Here is a 17,809-nt window from a genome sequence, read left to right on the forward strand (position 1 = left end):
AGCGCAGATGGGCCATTTATGGCTCTAAACTCATTTCAAAAAGCAGCAGTGGGAAGGTAGTTATGCATCCCTCAGCCCTCCTTTTCCTCCTCCCCAGACTCAGTTTCCAGAGCCCAGCCAAACCCTAGGAAATTGTCCCTGGTCTGAGTGTTTCTAGTTCTTAAAGCAGGACCCAGGCCACATAGCAACTAGCAACATTAAAATTATAACACTGCATTACAGTATCAGACACACAGACTAAACGTATTTACAGGTACATAGTTTCATGTGGTGAAAGGGGAAATTTGGTAAGATGTGATATTTTAAAAGAATGCAAAATTAATTTTTTTATTAATTTGAATTTCAAATTTAATGTTTTTTTTTAAAAAACCCAGGGCTTCTCTTTTCTTCTTCTACTGAGCTTTGCCCCACTCACTGCATTTTAAAGGGATGCAGGTGAAAGCCACACAGCCCATTTCTGCCCAGATGTTGATGTTTGGGGTCACCTGGTGCAGTCCGCACTTCCTGCACCCTCCTAGTGGCACCCCTGCGATTCCCTATCAGTCATGCCTGGGAAGGGGTGGGACTAAGAGGGTGGGAGTAAGAAGATCTCACAGAGGTATTCCTAAGGTATGATACTATCCCTGAAATAGTAAAAGTGTTCCGGTGTCATGGATCAAACATCGATAAGAATAGAGACTGCAGTCAAGAAATCAACAGAAGGCTAGGAATGGGAAAGGCAGCCATGAAAGAACTAGAAGAGATCCCAAAATGTAAAGATATACATCTGAGCAGGAAAGATAGAATCATCCAAGCCATGGTATTCCCCATCATTATGTATGGATGTGAGAACTGGACAGTGAAGAACACGGATAGGAAGAAAATCAGCTCATTTGAGATGTGGTGCTGGAGAAGAGTGCTGAGGATCCTGTGGATGGCCAAAACCCCCCAACAACAAATAGGTCCTAGAGCAGATCAACAACAACATACCTTTATTTCAGCCAATAGGCCATTAGGCAACAGAATATATATAAAACATATAAAACATGTTAAGATAGCATTATAATACAAATATTCATAACATACTCGTAATACAGATCAAGCCAGAAGTCCCCTTGGAAGCCAAGATGATCAAACTGAGGCTGTTATACTTTGGCCACATCATGAGAAGGCACAACTCATTGGAAAAAAACAATAATGCTAGGAAAGGTGGAAGGAAGAAGAAGGAGAGGAAGACCCTCTGCTACATGGAAAGACTCAATCGGGGAGGCCATGGGTATGAATTTACAGGAGTTGAGCAGAGCAGTGAAGGCTAAGGGGTCCTGGAGAGGTCTGATCCATAGGGCCAACATGAGTTGGGGATGACTCGAGGGGCAACAGCAACAAAGATGAATGATTCAGCTCTGGAGCCAACTGACACAAGGGGCACTGCATACAACCCGGGCTCAGTCAGTTGATCATTAGCTCTTGTTATGTGTCCAGAAGCTGGGACAAAGTTTGTGTCACTGTTTGCTGACTTTAGGGAAAGGTCACGGTCTCACACCAAATGCACACAGACTATTGAGACACCCGTGGCTTGGGAAGGTTATCCCAAAACCAGTGATGGACATGGAGGATGGAGTGAAATATGTAGGTCTGGGAAAGAAAGGAAGTTTGGAAGCAGAGGTCTTGCTGGATGTATGAGTAAGGTCTCAAGAACGCCAGAATATGAAGCAGAAGATGTTGGTGCTGGATGCACCATCAACATGGTGGAGAAAGGCATGATGTGAAACTGGCTCTTGGCAGCTGTGAAAAGTGTTTGCTAGCTGTCTTCCTGCTCTACTTTCTTCTGCTTTTATGGATTTTGGAAGCCCCAGAGGAGGAGAAAATACTTTGCCTTTGGGGGAGCCAAGGGCCTTCCATCTCATCTGAAAAAAGAGGGAAAAAGCCCATTTGAGATGGTTTTCTGTTTGAGAATGCATCTTCTTGAGTTGGCACAGAGGACACTTGGGATTATGAGGGGAAGAACGCAAGGCGGGATGCAACTGTTCAGCAAAGGCTTTTAAATCTTTCAGGCGCTTTCGGTGGGAAAGAATCTCCCCTTCGGCAAAGCTATCTCTCGGCTTCTTCAGGTAAACAGTATCCGGCAAAGGCAGGATAAGAGGAGATTCCACTCCCTTTTCACACTGGACGATTTTAGCCCTTTGATCCCTGTTTAACTTTTGTGGAACCCTGGGATTTGTAGTTTTGGAAGGTATTTCAAATTCTCTTTGAATCATTTTGCTTCCTGTTTAACTTTAGTGGAATCCTGAGATTTGTAGTTTTGGAAGGTATTTTGAATTCTCTGCCAGAGCGCTCCAGTCCCTCCCCAGACTACAAATCCCAGGATTCCATAGGATGCAGGCATGGCAGTTGGAATGGAATCACCATGCTAGAATCAAATAAATAAATAAAATACTAATGTACTATTACTACTACTAATAATAATGTTTATCTTTTTAAACTGTATTTTATTTTTTTAATGCATAATCTGTTTTAATAGTGTAATAATTTAGTTTTATTTTAATGCATCACTTTTGCATGTTTTTAATTGTAGTGTTCAATGGCAATCCACTCTGAGTCCCATAAATATGATGATGATAATAATTTGTATAAATACATAATATTTGTAGTAATAATTACAGTATAATGTTTTTGGCCAAAGCTTACTTTTTGGACTGCTGCACTCTGAATCCCCCAAGCAATGTCCCTGTGCTTGCTGAAGAATCATGGTAGCTGTAGTCCAAAAAAGGGCAATGTTTCTAAGTTCTAGTCTCAGTATAGTTTGATCTTGAAGCTCAGAACAGAAAAGCTTTATATACCAGAATGTAGCAAAATGCAGAAATCAGAGTAAGGACTAGAAATTTGTTAGTTTTCTCTTTTTAAATAGAAGACTGAGAGTCTGAGCTAATGTTCTGTAGACTAGGTTGGATGATGCATGGATTCAGATGCATGGAGTTTCTCTGGAGAGTCTTAAAAGGGTGATTTGTCTTCTCAGCAAGGCAACTGGCAAAAGGGTGAGGACTAGAAACTTGTGTGCCTGACTTCTGTAATCGCTGGATGGATCAGGATGGTGAAATCGGTTGGGTCTGTGAGGCCATGCCACCTAGCAAATCCGTCTTTCTTCGTTAAAATCTGTATCCTTCTCCTGTTGTGTAGGCAAGGTAAGGGACACAATGTCAAGGTTGTTAAAGTAGAGGAAGTTCTGATGTGATGGCGGTGGTTGGGACAGAAATGTGGGAAGGCTGGGATATCTGTATTGCCCACCCTTTCCCTAGCCCTGGGACTCAGGTGGCTTGCCAAAATTAAAACAAGTTCAGATAACAACACATGACCAGCAGAAAAGCAGGCCAAAAAAAGAGAGGTTAAAACCTAATTAAACGGCAGAGCCACTGTGGTGAAATGGTTTGGGTGATGGATTACAATGGTAGAGACCAGGGTCTGAATTTTTGCTCAGCCATGGGAACCCACTGGACAATCTTGGGCAAGTCACACTCTCTCAGCCTCAGAGGCAAACCTTCTCTGGAGAAATGTTGCCAAAAAAACCCTGTGATAGATTTGCCTTAGGGTCACTAGGAGTTGGAAAAGCACATGACAATAGTTACACTATCAGTGTAATTCAATGTTCTAAGTCAGCTACTAGAGTTTGGAAACCTTACTTTTTTGAGTGACAACTCCCACTTCACCAGTACTTTTTTAACAGTTTGGAAAGACACTTATATATTGGAATATCTGTATCTGTTCTTCCTGAAAGAAAAAACATAATTGGATTCCATGGCTGAACAATTCTGTGGGGAAGGCTGGACAGAGAAGGCATTGCAGCCTTTGGCCTAATTCATCCCTTGAGAATTATTTCCTTACAAACCTAGAAGAAGCGGGGAACATTTTGACACTATAGAATTTCAAAACACAGGTTGAGTCTCCCTTATCCAGAATTCCAAAATCCAAAATACTCCAACATCCAAAATTGTCCACATGGGTGGCTGAGATAGTGACACCTTTTCTTTCTGGTGGTTCAAAGTACAAACTTTGTTTCAAGCACAAAATTATTTAAAATATTGTGTATAAAATTACCTTCAGGCTAGGGAGTGTCTATGGTACATATGAAACATAAATATCATGTCTAAACATGGGCCTGTACTCCAAGATAGCTCATTATGAATGCTGTATGCAAATATTTCAACTTCTAGTCCCCCCAACCCCCCCCCCCCCAAAAAAAACCCTCTGGTCTCAAGCATTTTGGATAAAGAAGATTCATCTTGTAAAATACAAAATAATCCCGGGGTGGGGGACAGATCATGGGTTTTTAAGGTCCCAGAGGTGGTTGGTTGCTTGGTTAACCCCTGCCAGTGCATACCCAGGGGTAGACATGTTGGTCATATAGCAAAGAATAGCATCATCCAAAATCTACAAAACAATGGTATCTTTATTGGGCCAAGCAAAATGCATACTATACATGTTGCAAGCCTTCATAGTTCCACTGGCTTCTTAATCAGGCAAAAATGATACAGGGGGGAAAAGATGTTAGTCAGAGACCTGCATTTAGTCAAGATGTTGTACTTGTAATCCTCAGTTCATATTGTATGGAAGTGCAGTTTTGACAGATACTACAAGGATGCTAGTCCCTAGGACATTTTGTTTCCAAGTCCTTCAGGCTTGAAGGATTAGCATCTCCTCAAAGACTCAGAGTCCTATGAGCTACTGGTTGTCCCCACAACACCCACTTCGATCTTTCCCAGGCATGAGGATGTGGCTCTTCTGTTGAACACAGATACTACCTGTCCCACAACTTCTTCTGTCCTTAAGCTACACAGCGCCTGACATGTCTTTGCTGTCAGGTGCCCACTTTTGGTCTAGGGCAGCAGTGAGCAACTAGAAGTGGCTGGAGGGATGCATTAGCCTCCCAGGAGAACTTGGGGTTTCACACCTCACACACCCACAAAACCAGTTTTTTTGTCCCAAATGTCCTCTATGGCCTATGGGCCATGTTTTTGATTCTCATTTTAGCAGCAGAAAATGACCAGAAGTCAGATCTTGTTTACTTTGTAATCTATGAAAAAGGCCTCTCCTGGGCCTAAAACATAGCACCAGATGTTTCCTAACAGGCACTTAGGGGCAATTTGTTTAGATCCCTGGACTGTGCTTTGCCCATCCATCTTCTAGGGAAATGGTTTCTAAACTTTGTTTCTCCAGATGTTTTGGATTTCAGTTCCCAGAATTCTTGACTGTTGACCAAGTTGGCTGGGGCTTCTGGGAATTGAATTTCAAGATACCTAGAAGACCAAAGTTTGGGTAACACTGGTCTAGGGTTTCAGGGGCATTGGCAACTGGGGCAACCTTGCAACCCTCTCCAGCTGTGGAGGACCAGATTGGCTTCCATTTCTGGAGCCTAATCCTTGGGAGGAGTTTGTTGCTAAAGGTGGAAACCCCTCCTACCCATCCGTGGGCAGGTACTTATGGTAGGTCCTTTTTTATCCTCCCACAGTCGGCTCCCACTGCAAGATTTCCCGCTGCAACTCTGCCTACCTGACTGCCACGGAGAATTTGCAGGGTCCCAACCACAATGCCATGCTCTGTGAAGCTTTGCGTTCCTACTCCAGCTGTACCCGGAAGACGGCCCACACTTGTCGTGGCAACCTGGCCTACCACTCGGCAGTCTACGGCATTGAAGACCTCATGATTCAGAACAATTGCTCCAAAGAAGGACCCACCTCACCACCACGACCTCCAGCCCCAGTGCCCAACCAACCGGGCTTTGCATCCCCAGATATCTGTGACTATGAGAAGAACTTTGCCCATAAGCACAGGCAGTCCCCTGTGTACCAGCACTGTGCCACCTTTGGAGACCCACACATCCGGACCTTCAGTGATGAATTCCACACCTGCCGCGTAGAAGGATCTTGGCCTCTCCTAGACAACCATTATTTGTTTGTCCAGGCCACTAGTTCTTCCATTTTGGAAGGGTCAAGTGCCACTGGCATTGGCAAGGTAAGAAGAAATCCTTCCAAAGGACTCCTGTTAAAAGAAGTCAGCCAAAGTGAGAACAACTCTCAGTACCCAGCAGAGGAACTGGGAAGGATAAGTCACATCAAGCAGCTCTAGTTCAGCTCAACTGAGATAGAGGAATAGGGAAGGACAAGTCATGCCGAGGAGCTGTAGCTCAGCTCAACTGGGATATTTATTTATTTTGAGTATTTATACCCTGCTCTTCAGCCACAAAGGATCTCAGAGCAGCTGCCATCAGAAAGACATGATACAAAAGGATAAGGGAATGGTGGTGGGGAAGAGATCAGGTTCATTGGTTCAACTCTCCCTCTGGGGCCATGGCCATAGCAGATGGGCTGGAGAGAAGGCTCTTCAAACTTACTTTGGGCTAGGCCCAATGGATCTGGCCTGGGAAGGAAGAGGAGTTGTGTCAAGGAGCTGTAGCTCAGCTTAACTGGGATAGAAGAATAGGGAGGAGGACAAGTCTAGATCAAGAGAAGTATTAGTGCCACTGTATTCTGCTCTGGTCAGGCCCCACCTGGAATATTGTGTCCAGTTCTGGGCACCACAATTCAAAAAGGACATTGAGAAACTGGAGTGTGTCCAAAGGAGGGGGACTAAAATGGTGAAAGGTCTGGAAACCATGCCTTATGAGGAAGGACGTAGAGAGCTGGGGATGTTTAGCCTGGAGAAGAGAAGGTTAAGAGGTGATATGATAGCCCTTTTAAAATATTTGAAAGGATGTCATATTGAGGAGGGAGCAAGCTTGTTTTCTGCTGCTCCAGAGAACAGGACCCGGAACAATGGATGCAAGCTACAGGAAAAGAGATTCCACCTCAACATTAGGAAGAACTTCCTGACAGTAAGGGCTGTTTGACAGTGGAAGATACTCATTCCTCGGAGTGTAGTGGAGTCTCCTTCCTTGGAGGTCTTTAAGCAGAGGTTAGATGGCCATCTGCTGGAGATGCTTTGATTTGGATTTCCTGCATGGCAGGGGGTTGGACTGGATGGCCCTTGTGGTCTTTTCCAACTCTATGATTTTATGATTCTAAGTAACATTGATGAGCCATAGCTGAGCTCAACTGGGATAGAGGATCAGGAAAGAAGGACAAGACATTGAAGAACTGTACTTCAACTCAACTGAAATAGAGAAACAGGGAAGGATGACATGTTGAAGAGCTGTAGCTCAGCTCAACTGTAATAGTGGAACAGAGAAGGACGTCATATGGAGGAGCTGTAGCTCAACTCAACTGGGATAGAGGAACAGGGAAAGACAAGATGTTAAGGAGATGTAGCCAAGCTCAGCTGGAATAGGAGAACAGGGAAGGCCAAGTCATATTGAGGAACTGTAGCTCAGCTCAACTGGGACAGAAGAACAGAAAAGGACTAGACATGTTAAAGAGCTGTAGCTCAGCTCAACTGAGAGATGGGAAGTTTTGAAGTTAGAGTTTTGGTTGAACTTAGGTTAACTGAAGAATTGATTTCTGAATGGCATTTCTTGCACTGTAAATTAAAGAAGCAACTGACATTGGATACTGGTCTAACAATGAATAACTGTCAATAAAATGTTTAAATTCAAACAGGCATTGTTCCAGTAAGAGGGTTGGGAAATAGTAATAATAGCCAGGCTTTGTGAAAAAAGAATACTCAATTAAAAACAAAAACAAAAACAGGAATTTTTTTTTAAGTCATTTGGTTTAAACCAAGATTTAACCAATGTGGTTTAAACCAGCCAACCTTGTTAAAACATTAACAATAAATAGATTAAAGGCATATTAAATATGACTAACCGGTTAGAAAGGGTCTTAAGAGATTAAAACTCTTTTCAAACCATGTGCATTAGCATTTTGAGATAAACCAAGGGCTTTAAGATGGTTTTCACTTGGTGCCTAAATGAAACCAGTGTTTGGGAGATGGGTTTCCATAAATGGGGTGCCACAGCTGAAAAGGCCCTTCTTCCACATCCTCACACAGCATGAATGAAACTCTCTGGAGTCTGGAGGGATGCAAGGAAGGGCTCTGGAAACAGACCTCAATCCTTGGTTTAGGGCGGTTGTGTCTTCCTTGAGCTTAAGATCTATGCTTTCTTTTCAGCTCACCATCATCTTTAAGAACATGAAAGAGTGCATTGAGGAAAAGATCTACCAGGCTGAAGCAGACAACCTCCCAGCAGCTTTCATTGATGGCTCAGTGAATGGTGGTGAGAGGCCTGGAGGGAGTACCTTGACCATTCATGAACATATACCTGGGCAGCACGTGGAGCTCCAGGCCGTGTACATTGGCACTACCATTGCTGTGCGCCAGGCCGCCAGGCACCTGTCATTCTCCATCCGAGCACCTGAGGAGGTGGTCCTCTCTTTCACAGATGAACAAGACTTGCAGCTCTGTGTGTTCAGCTGTCCACTCAGCCAGCGTGTCTCTCGGAGCACATGCTGCCCCCAGGGTGGCAACATCACCAGAGAGGTGGCCCACCGCCTGTGCAAAGAGAAACTGCCCATAGATGATGTTTACTTCCAGTCGTGTATCTTTGACGTGATGGCTTCTGGTGATGCCAACTTGACTCAGGCTGCACATGGTGCACTGGAGGACGCCAAGGCATTCCATCCAGATGCCAAGAAACTTCACATTTTCCAAATGGATAGATCCTCATGTTCACAGAGTTCATCATTGCTCCTTGTTTTCTTACTAGTTGTGTCAGCACTTGAAGTGTGCTTTTAAAGTTCTCCCTTGGGCAGTGGCTAGTTCTTTTCTGTGAGTCAAAGAGGTCAGCAGGTGTGGTGGGCTTTTCAGGATGGCATCTATGAGCCAACTCAGGTTTGTTGTTGTTGTTGTTGTTTTTGCAAGGAGAGAGGGGCAAACATTTCCCAGTTTGACTGACATTTTCCTCATACTGTATGTCCTTTTCCACTGAGAATTTATCAAGGAACCTTTGAATGTGAGTACACATGGGGAACCTTTTCACTCGGTTTTCCTGCCAACCTCCAACAAATTCACTGTTGCAAAAGTGAGGACGGTGCTTAAGAAGCTATAGCAGGAAGAGGTGGCTTGGAATGGCCTGGGAGGCCTTTTTGGGGACCAGGGTGGGCAAAGTTATACTAGAGCATTGGCTGATCCGTTGAGGGAGATGTACCAATGGCTGGTGAAAATTTTCAGATAGCCTTAAAAAACTCTTGACAGTGATATACTGAGTACCGTTAAGTCTTCATTCGTTCCCAGAAGCTGTGTTTTGTCCACCACAATTTCTGGTTTATTTCATTCTTCCCAACGATTGTAATCCAAAGCCGCCAGCAGAAATAACAGAATTGCCACTTTCATTACATTTCATTTTGCAAAGTCAGTGGGTTCTTTTTTTGGAAGACGCACTGTAACGGCCCATTTGTTGTGAAAAAGGAATCAGAAACTCATCGAATACTGTAAGGCCTACTCAACAACAATTGCTTTGAATGTCTGAACTGTAAATTCAATAAGAGGAAGAAAGAAAAACCCACTTTTCCCCAATGCTTATTTTTCTTTAGGGAAACTTGATGTTCTCATTTTCTGCTTCCTTTTGACAGCTAAGAATGTAGAGTCCACAGAGTGAAACTTGAATAGCACTTTACAAAATGCATTTGTGGTAGGATAGCTCCATTATTTAATACCAGATATGGAGAGCATTTGATAAAGGAACAGGAATTGGATTGGGAGACACTTTGCACCTGGTTGTCTTGATGCTTCATCTCCAAGCAGACTGTGCAGGTTTTTGGCACCACCACAAAACCCCGCACTACCTGTTTAATCAGAGGCAAAAACAGGGAGAAGCATACTTCTCATACCATTGCTTTCTCATTCAACCATGGGTTAAAATCCTACATAGCTGTCATGAAACACAGACTTTATGAATGCTTAGCAAAGTGCAGAAACACAGTGAAACTCTGTTAGTGCATTGCAAAGATGTGCATCCAGGGTGATCAAATGCACAACAGGAACTTCTGATGTGCATCAGGCACTACTGTGACACTTCCTTCCAAGCCAATGTCCAAATGCACATCAGGGAATACTGTGATGTGCCCATTACCCATTTGGCCATTGTGCACTGGTCACTCAACCATTGTGCATTGGATGCTTGTATGTTATAACATCACGGCAGCCCATAGGTGAATATGGATGTTGCAGAACTACTCAGTTCAATTTAACACATGCATAAGGCAATTTAGGAAGAGATAGCTCCCAAGCAGAATGCCAGTACCTATATTTAAATCTCTGGAAAACCTTTGAATTGTCTTTTTCTGCCAGGCTTGAGCTTTTTCTGGAATTTCCTCGAGAAACAAGAAGGCCTCCTGCTCAGATTCCATCCAGGTCACTGTTGTTCTCATGGTACATTGGAATGGGAACAATTTGGCCCTCCAGAAGAGGTTGGACTGCACCTCTCAACAGGCATAGCCTGCATAGACATTCAGGAGGAATCCTGGGGTTCAACCTCATCTGGAGGGATGCATGGTTCCCACTTCTATGGTACATTTTTCCTTCTGAATTGTAACTTGAATCTGTAGTCGATTTACTCCATTGAAGTAGAAACGTTACTGAAGTAGGTGGCTTTTTGCAGAACAGTGGATTGTAGAATCTCTTGGTTTCTTCCGCACTACACAGCTATAGTGCTTTGATTCACTTTTTACTACCATGACTCACTCCAATGGAATATTGGGATTTATAGTTTTGTAGGTGTTCTTTATTGTCTGCCTGAGAGCTCTAGTGCCTCACCTAACTACAAATCTCAGGATTACATAGTTTGAACTCCTGGTAGTTGAAAGTTGTATCCAAGGGCTATATTTGCAGAGTGTGAAAGAGACCTCTGAATTTATGGTTGGCTTTGGAAAATGGTTAAGGAATGTAAATAAAAAGTTAGATGTTTGTTATATTAAAGTTGAAGATGTCTAGCAGTCGTATTGGTTAGTAGTCATTGCTTTTTTTAAAGACAGCCAATGTAACACTGAAGAAATCTTGACAAGAAAACCAAGGTTCATTTTAGAGTTACCATAAGTTGGAAATGACTTGAAGGCACACAACAGTAGCAACATACTATGAAGTAAAACCAACTTGGGCATCATGGTTCGAGGAGCTTTTTGGTCCCCAAATGCTACCTACTATCCCTTGGGGAATGGGAGCTATTCCGCCATATATTCAGCCCCCTTGAGCTCTTTTAGCAAATAATCCTTAAGTCAAAATGCCTCAGAGGGTAGCTCATGCAGCCCATGGGTCACAGCTTCCCCTTTCCAGCCCTACACATGTGAATAGGAAAGAGAAAACTCTCCATCATAAAATATAGTGTTCCCTCCACATTTGCTGGAGTTGGGATGAATCCTAGAATCATAGGCCCGTTACAGACGGGCCATAAACTACGCATGGAGCGCGTACTAGGGTTAGGAAGGGGCGGTGCTTCCGCACCCCCGTAACCCTAGTATGTGCTCTGCATGCACAAAATGCTGGCAGCCGTTCCACACGACCGCTGCCATTGATACATCACAACCGCGCCACCTCCAAATGAGGCGGTGCGGTTGTGACGTATTAGGGCTGCGCCAGGGTGCCTATGGTGCCCTTTGTGCGACCCCGGATGGAGCTCCTTCCTGGTTTGCGTCGCTGGGCGCAGCCTTCAGATGACTCCGCCCAGTGACGCAAAGGAGAAAGGGGCCAAGCGGCCCCTTTCTCCTCCCTGCTGCCGCGGGGTGTCCTTGGGGCCTGAAACCCCAAGGACACCCGTTTCCAGGCTTGCGGGGAAGCGGCCTTTTGCCGCTTCCCCGCAGCCTGCAAAGTGGTGGATCGGGGCCTCGGAGGCTGCTGGTCTGGCAGCTGAGGCCCCAATACACCGGGGAAAGGGGCGGGTACAGGCCGCCCCAAAGGGGCGGTCTGTAACCCGCCATAGACTCATAGAGTTGGAAGAGACCCCAAGGGCCATCCAGTCCAACCCCCTGCCATGCAGGAAATCACAATCAAAGCATTCCTGACAGATGGCCATCAATCCTCTGTTTAAAGACCTTGGACCCCCATGAATGTAGAAAACTCACAAATATAAACACACTCTTCTTTTTACTTGAGAGAACACTCCTGTGGTCAACATCTGCCAGAGGTGGATCAAAGAATCATGCTGGAGGACCTGCAAATGCCCAGAGGAGTGTTTTCTCTAGGAACGTCTAGACTCTCCAACACAACTCTGTGTCTAACCTCTGGCACTGGAGGACCTAGCAATTCCTAGAAAGAACATAGTAATCAAAGCCGCAAATGTCAAAGCTGCAAATGTGGAGGGCCAGCTGTAGAACACTGTATATTCCCCATAGGAGCTCAAGCCTTTTGTTTACTAAGATTGCAGTTTTGTTCTCTTTAATTAACCATTAGGTTGACCTTCTCTAAACTGAATTCAGATTTTCGAAAGTTTTGACCTGGGAAATGCAGAGGTTGCAAATTGTATAGAAGTGTGGTTGTTTGCTTTGACTTCTATAGGAGCAGTCACAGAGTCCAGAGTGTGGTCTCAAAAGCTTCTCCTACTTTGGGGTCTTAGATCATCCAGAGAAAGGCAGCCAAGATGATCCGTGGTCTAAAATCCAAGTCCTACAAGAAAGGAGTTAGGGAAGCTAGGAATGTTTAGCCTGGAGAAGAGAAAACTGATAGCTACCTTTAAATATTTGAAAAGATGTCTTGTAGAAGATGGAGCAGTCTTGTTTTCTGCTGTTTCAAATACAAGAGCATGAAACAAAGGATCCAAATTGCAGGTATGCCTCAGTTAACAAAGTAGACACATTCCTGGGCATTCCTTCTTTAACCGAAAATTTGGCACCAGAGGCAGAAATAACATGGAAAAAATAGGGTTAGGTTCCTGCGCCACAAAAAAGAAGAGCAGCTGAACACGTTTTAGCACACAAAGGGATCTTGTCGCACCTTTGAGACTGACCGAGCAAAAGACGTTCTAGCATAAGCTTTGGTAGATTTAATGTACATCAGTACTGTAGTCACAATGCAGTTTGACACTCCTTTTATTGTCATGGTTCTGTCCTACAGAATTTGGGGATTTGTAGTTTGGTGAGACACTCACCCTCTTTGACAGACATGACTAAAGACCTTGTAAAACCCTGCAAAAAACCAGACAGGAGCCCTGGTGATTAAATGTAGGTCCTGCAGCCACAAGTTGTGAGTTCGATCCCTGCAAGGATCCAAGGTAGACTCAGCCTTCCATCCTTTCGTAGGTCAGTAAAATGAGTAAAATGTTGGGGGAAATTGGTTTACCGCTTAGTATTGTAAACCGCTTAGAGAGTGCTGAGTTCATGAAGCAGTATAGAAATGTAAATGCTATTGCTAAAACTACTAGTCTCAGGATTCCATAGGAGGAGCTGCAGCACTTAAAATGGTGCCAAACTGCATCATTTCTACAGTGTAGATGCATTTTTGGTCTATTTTCTCAGACGTGTGGACCAAGTCTATGAAAGCTCATGCAATAACTTCTTTTGTTCTGTCCAGCTTGGTAGATGAAAGGAATGCTGTGGATATAGTATATCTTGATTTCAGTAAGGCCTTTGACAAAGTTCCCCATGACATTCTTGCAAACAAGCTTGTAAAATGTGGGCTAGACAAAGTAACTGTTAAATGGATCTGTAATTGGTTGACTGGCCAAAGCCAAAGGGTGCTCAACAATGGCTCCTTTTCATTCTGGAGAGAAGTGACCAGTGGGGTCCCACAGGGCTCTGTCCTGGGCCCAGGGCTATTCAACATCTTTATCAATGACCTGGATGACAGAATTGGGAGCATACTTATCAAATTTGCAGATGATACCAAATTAGGGGGAATAGCTAATACTCCAGAGGACAGGATCAAGATTCAAAATGACCTGAATAGACTAGAAAGCTGGGCCAAAGTTAACAAAATGAAATTCAACACAGAGAGATGTAAGGTACTGCACTTAGGGCGGAAAAATAAAATGCACAGATATAGGATGGGAGAGACCTGGCTTAAAGAGACAACATGTGAAAGGGATCTAGGAGTCCAAGTAGACCACAAGTTGAACATGAGTCAACAGTGCGATGCGGCAGCTAATAAGGCCAATGCGATTTTAGGCTGCATCAATAGAAGTATAGTGTCTAGATCAAGGGAAGTAATAGTGCCAATATATTCTGCTCTGGTCAGGCCCCACCTAGAATATTGTGTCCAGTTCTGGGCATCACAATTCAAAAAGGATGTTGAGAAACTGGAGCGTGTCCAAAGGAGGGCGGCTAAAATGGTGAAAGGTCTGGAAACCATGCCCTACGAGGAACACCTTAGGGAGCTGGGGATGTTTAGCCTGGAGAAAAGAAGGCTAAGAGGTGATATGATAGCTCTATTTGAATATTTGAAAGGATGTCATATTGAGGAGGGAGCAAGCTTGTTTTCTGCTGCTCCAGAGGCTAGGACCCGGAGCAATGGATGCAAGCTCCAGGAAAAGAGATTCCACCTCAACATTAGGAGGAATTTCCTGACAGTAAGGGCTGTTCGACAGTGGAACACACTCCTTCCTCAGAGTGTAGCGGAGTCTCCCTCCTTGGTCTTCAAACGGAGGCTGGATGGCCATTTTTCGGGGATGCTTTGATCTGGATTTCCTGCATGGCAGAATGGGGTTGGACTGGATGGCCCTTGCGGTCTCTTCCAACTGTATGATTCTATGATTCTATGATTCAAAGGTGCTACAAGATGGCTTTGCAGACTGATATACCAGACTGACACAGCACTGTCTCTGAATTCTGCCTCTGTGTTTCAGCAAACTGCATCTAAAGCTAACAATATGCACATGTGAAATGAAAGAATCAGGTCAGGTAAACTTCGTAGAAGTAAAGGAAAACATTTTGAATCCTTGAGAGACTACTTGAAAGCTTCTTCCAAAATGTATCCATCAATGTTTTTCTTTCTTTCTTTGGCCTCCACTCCTTATGTTCTCCATTTTGATGGTGAAATATATAGATTTATGCTTCTTTAATATAATGGAGGTGGCTGGTGAGGTGGGCTGATCTGCTTCCCCCTTTCCTCTCTTTTTTGTAGTACATTCTGGAGACAGCTGTTGTTGCCTGTTGTCAACAGTTAGGCAGAGTTCCATTGTTACCTTGCTCACGGTGCATCTACACTGTAGAAATAAATGCTGTTCGATACCACTTTAACTGCCAAGGCTCCATCCTACAGATTTTGTCATTTTGTGAGGTGCCAGCACTTTAGCAGAGAAGGCTAAAGACCTTGCAAAACTACATACCCAGGATGCCATAGGATGGAGCTACAGCACTTAAAGTGGAGTCAAACTCCATAGTTTGTACAGTGTAGATGCACCTTCAGTGTTGATGCACCCCTTTTATTGCATCATTTACAGCAGATATGCTCCTCTAGCCTGACACTAGAAGTCTTTGTTTCTCCAACCCTCCTTCACCATCCTCTCACTGCTAATGCTGTGAAATATGTCCAGCTAGACAGAGGACAAGGGAGAAAAAGGGGGCATAAAAGGACTTTGTAAAAAAGGAGCTTCTTTTGTTAGAGATTTTGTTAACTGGGGCATGCCTCTACAAGACAAAAGATTCAATTGAAACTTTAGGAACAACTCATAACTGTGTAAGAGGGGAATTCTCCATCTTCGGAGGTCTTTAAACAGATGTGGGATGGGTTTCTCTCAAGAGCAGTTTAGTTGTGACAACAGGTGGGAGTAGATGGCCCTTGGGTTCCTTCCAGCTCAAAGAGTCTATGACGAATGCAGTTCTATGATCTCCTTCAGGAAAAATAAAATGAAGCAATGCAAGTGGTACAGGGTTCTTATTTCAAGTAATAACAGTCATTTGATTTGCTCAGACTGAACAGATGTTTGGAAGCTCAGTAGAAGAACCCTGATCATCTATTAGACAACTGTATTTCTGTGGTGGAGTCTCTAGCTGCATCTGCACTGCAGGAATAATCCAGTTTGATACCATTTTAACTGCCATGGCTCAATGGTTTGGTAATTCTTTGAATGGTAGTTTGTTATGGCCCCAGAACTCAATGACAGAGAAGGCTAAATGTCTCATTAAACTACAGTTTTCCAGACTTCCTTAGCACTGGGCAGGTAAGTGGGGTCAAACTGAGTTATTTCTCCAGAGAGACGTGGAAATACTCCTGCCTGAAATCTTGGATTTCTGTAATGCTAGACTGATTCAGTATAAGATGACTCTTTATGCTCCTGGGTGAGAAATCTAAATTCACAAAATCTGTGGTGATGTAGGATTGAACTAGACAATATGTTTAGCAAGTTTATGTAAGAGTTGGTTTCTCAAGTGATGAAAAACTTGAATGAAGGTGATCTGGACTGCCTTTTCTTCACCCAGATATCTTGCATTTAGTGTGCTTTGTTCTGTGATTGGCCATTGCAAGGTAAACATGAACTTAGTTTTTTGTGGGTTTTTTGGGGCTATGTGGCCATGTTCTAGAAGACTTTTTTCCTGACGTTTCACCACATCTCTGGCTGGCATCTTCTATGCCAACATTCTCTGAAGATGCCAGCTATAGATGCTGGCGAAACGTCAGGAAGAAACTCTTCTAGAACATGGCCACATTGTCCAAAAACCCCACAAAATACTATGGATGCCGACCATGAAAGCCTTCGACTTCACATTAAACATGAACTTCTTTAGCAAGTGTGGAAGAGAACTGGCTTATTTATAGGGAATGTACATTTTCCTTAACATGCTGCTTAACTCTTAGATGGTAGAGGAAAAGCAGAGCCATACTTAAACTATCCATAACATGTTCCTTGACAAGTATACTTTCTTTTTTGTATTTTGATGTTAAAACAGTAGAGGGAGCCCCTGTGAACTAGGACTGCAAATCCTTGAATATTTCATACGCAAGGAAATATTTGGCATGCAAGGAAAAACAATTGATGTAGTTTTCTCCTCACTTTGGGAGAAGATAAGTAATTTTTGTGCAGTATGTTTTCCTGTATTGGGCATCCTGAGGTATTCTGAAGGATATTTCTGTGCAGGAAAACATGTGAGATTTTACACACACACACACACACACAAAACAGGTTTTTTCTACAGAAGAACCCTATTTCCAGTCCAGAAAACACTGCTTCCTGCATAGAAATGCATTTTCTGCATGAAAATATTTCCTCTGCTTTGCATGAACAAGCCATGTCTTTCTCTGAGCAGAAAAATATTCCAGGACGCTTCAGGACTTTCACAACAAACTGTGTATGTATATGTTTTGCTATGGTATTATCCTTTCTGTTAAGGTTTTGCAAATGCATTTTTGAACTGGGAAATGAATGGTAGAGACGATTCTTTGCACCCTCCCATGAACTGTCTAAACTGGGATGGACAACTGTGGAAGGCTAGGGGGGCACATTAGTGTCCCAGGAGGGCTGCATGTGCAATTGTACCTGCTTGGACTCTATTGTACCTGACCTGTGGCTGATGCTGACCAGTGGAAATTATCGCACACAGACGGGATAAGGACAGGATTGCTCCCCTGTTCTTATCCTGTCTTTGTCTGCGATCCTGCAAAAGGCTTTCAGATTGCAGTGCCGTTGTCCCGTCACTGAAGTGGCACTGCATTAACACGAACTCCCATTAGTGCAAAATGCCAGGCAATGTTGCTTCAATGACGGGAAAATGACAGGACAATGATGGGATCTCTGTGATATCATTTGAAAGTCTTTCGTGCGATCACAGTCAGTCACACTTTCTGGACAGGATAATGGTGGGATAAGGGAGAGGTCTTTTGAAAATCTTCTCGTGATCATGCTATAAGAACAACGGGAGAAGGACGGGACAAGGATGTTTCATCAGCCATCTGATAATCTCCACAGAGTTGTATTGGAGGA

At 43.7% G+C, this 17,809-nt stretch overlaps 1 protein-coding gene across 4 annotated transcripts; it reads left to right on the top strand.

Annotated features, from left to right (window-relative positions):
- Nucleotides 1-1,505: 1,505 nt before the first annotated feature.
- Nucleotides 1,506-10,898, top strand: LOC121919051 (hemojuvelin-like). 4 transcript variants are annotated; one of them, XM_042445240.1, is made up of 4 exons: nt 1,508-2,212; nt 2,996-3,161; nt 5,483-5,985; nt 8,077-10,898. In XM_042445240.1, the coding sequence occupies exons 2-4, from the start codon at nt 3,068-3,070 to the stop codon at nt 8,698-8,700; spliced, it is 1,221 nt and encodes a 406-aa protein (XP_042301174.1). In that variant the 5' UTR covers nt 1,508-2,212; nt 2,996-3,067; the 3' UTR covers nt 8,701-10,898. The 4 variants fall into 4 exon arrangements, with proteins under 4 accessions (XP_042301176.1, XP_042301177.1, XP_042301174.1 ...); XM_042445241.1 differs by having other exon boundaries at nt 1,508-2,090; XM_042445242.1 differs by lacking the exon at nt 2,996-3,161 and having other exon boundaries at nt 1,506-2,212.
- The last annotated feature ends 6,911 nt before the right edge of the window (nt 10,899-17,809 follow it).

This window comes from Sceloporus undulatus, chromosome 1 (genome assembly GCF_019175285.1).
Source record: "Sceloporus undulatus isolate JIND9_A2432 ecotype Alabama chromosome 1, SceUnd_v1.1, whole genome shotgun sequence".
NCBI lineage: Eukaryota > Metazoa > Chordata > Lepidosauria > Squamata > Phrynosomatidae > Sceloporus > Sceloporus undulatus.

Coding starts and splice junctions, on each gene's coding strand:
- LOC121919051 (XM_042445240.1), top strand. CDS start 3,068: ATGGTGAAATCGGTTGGGTCTGTGAGGCCATGCCACCTAGCAAATCCG. Junction 3,162..5,482: donor TCTCCTGTTGTGTAGGCAAG/GTAAGGGACACA, acceptor ATCCTCCCACAG/TCGGCTCCCACTGCAAGATT. Junction 5,986..8,076: donor GTGCCACTGGCATTGGCAAG/GTAAGAAGAAAT, acceptor CTTTCTTTTCAG/CTCACCATCATCTTTAAGAA.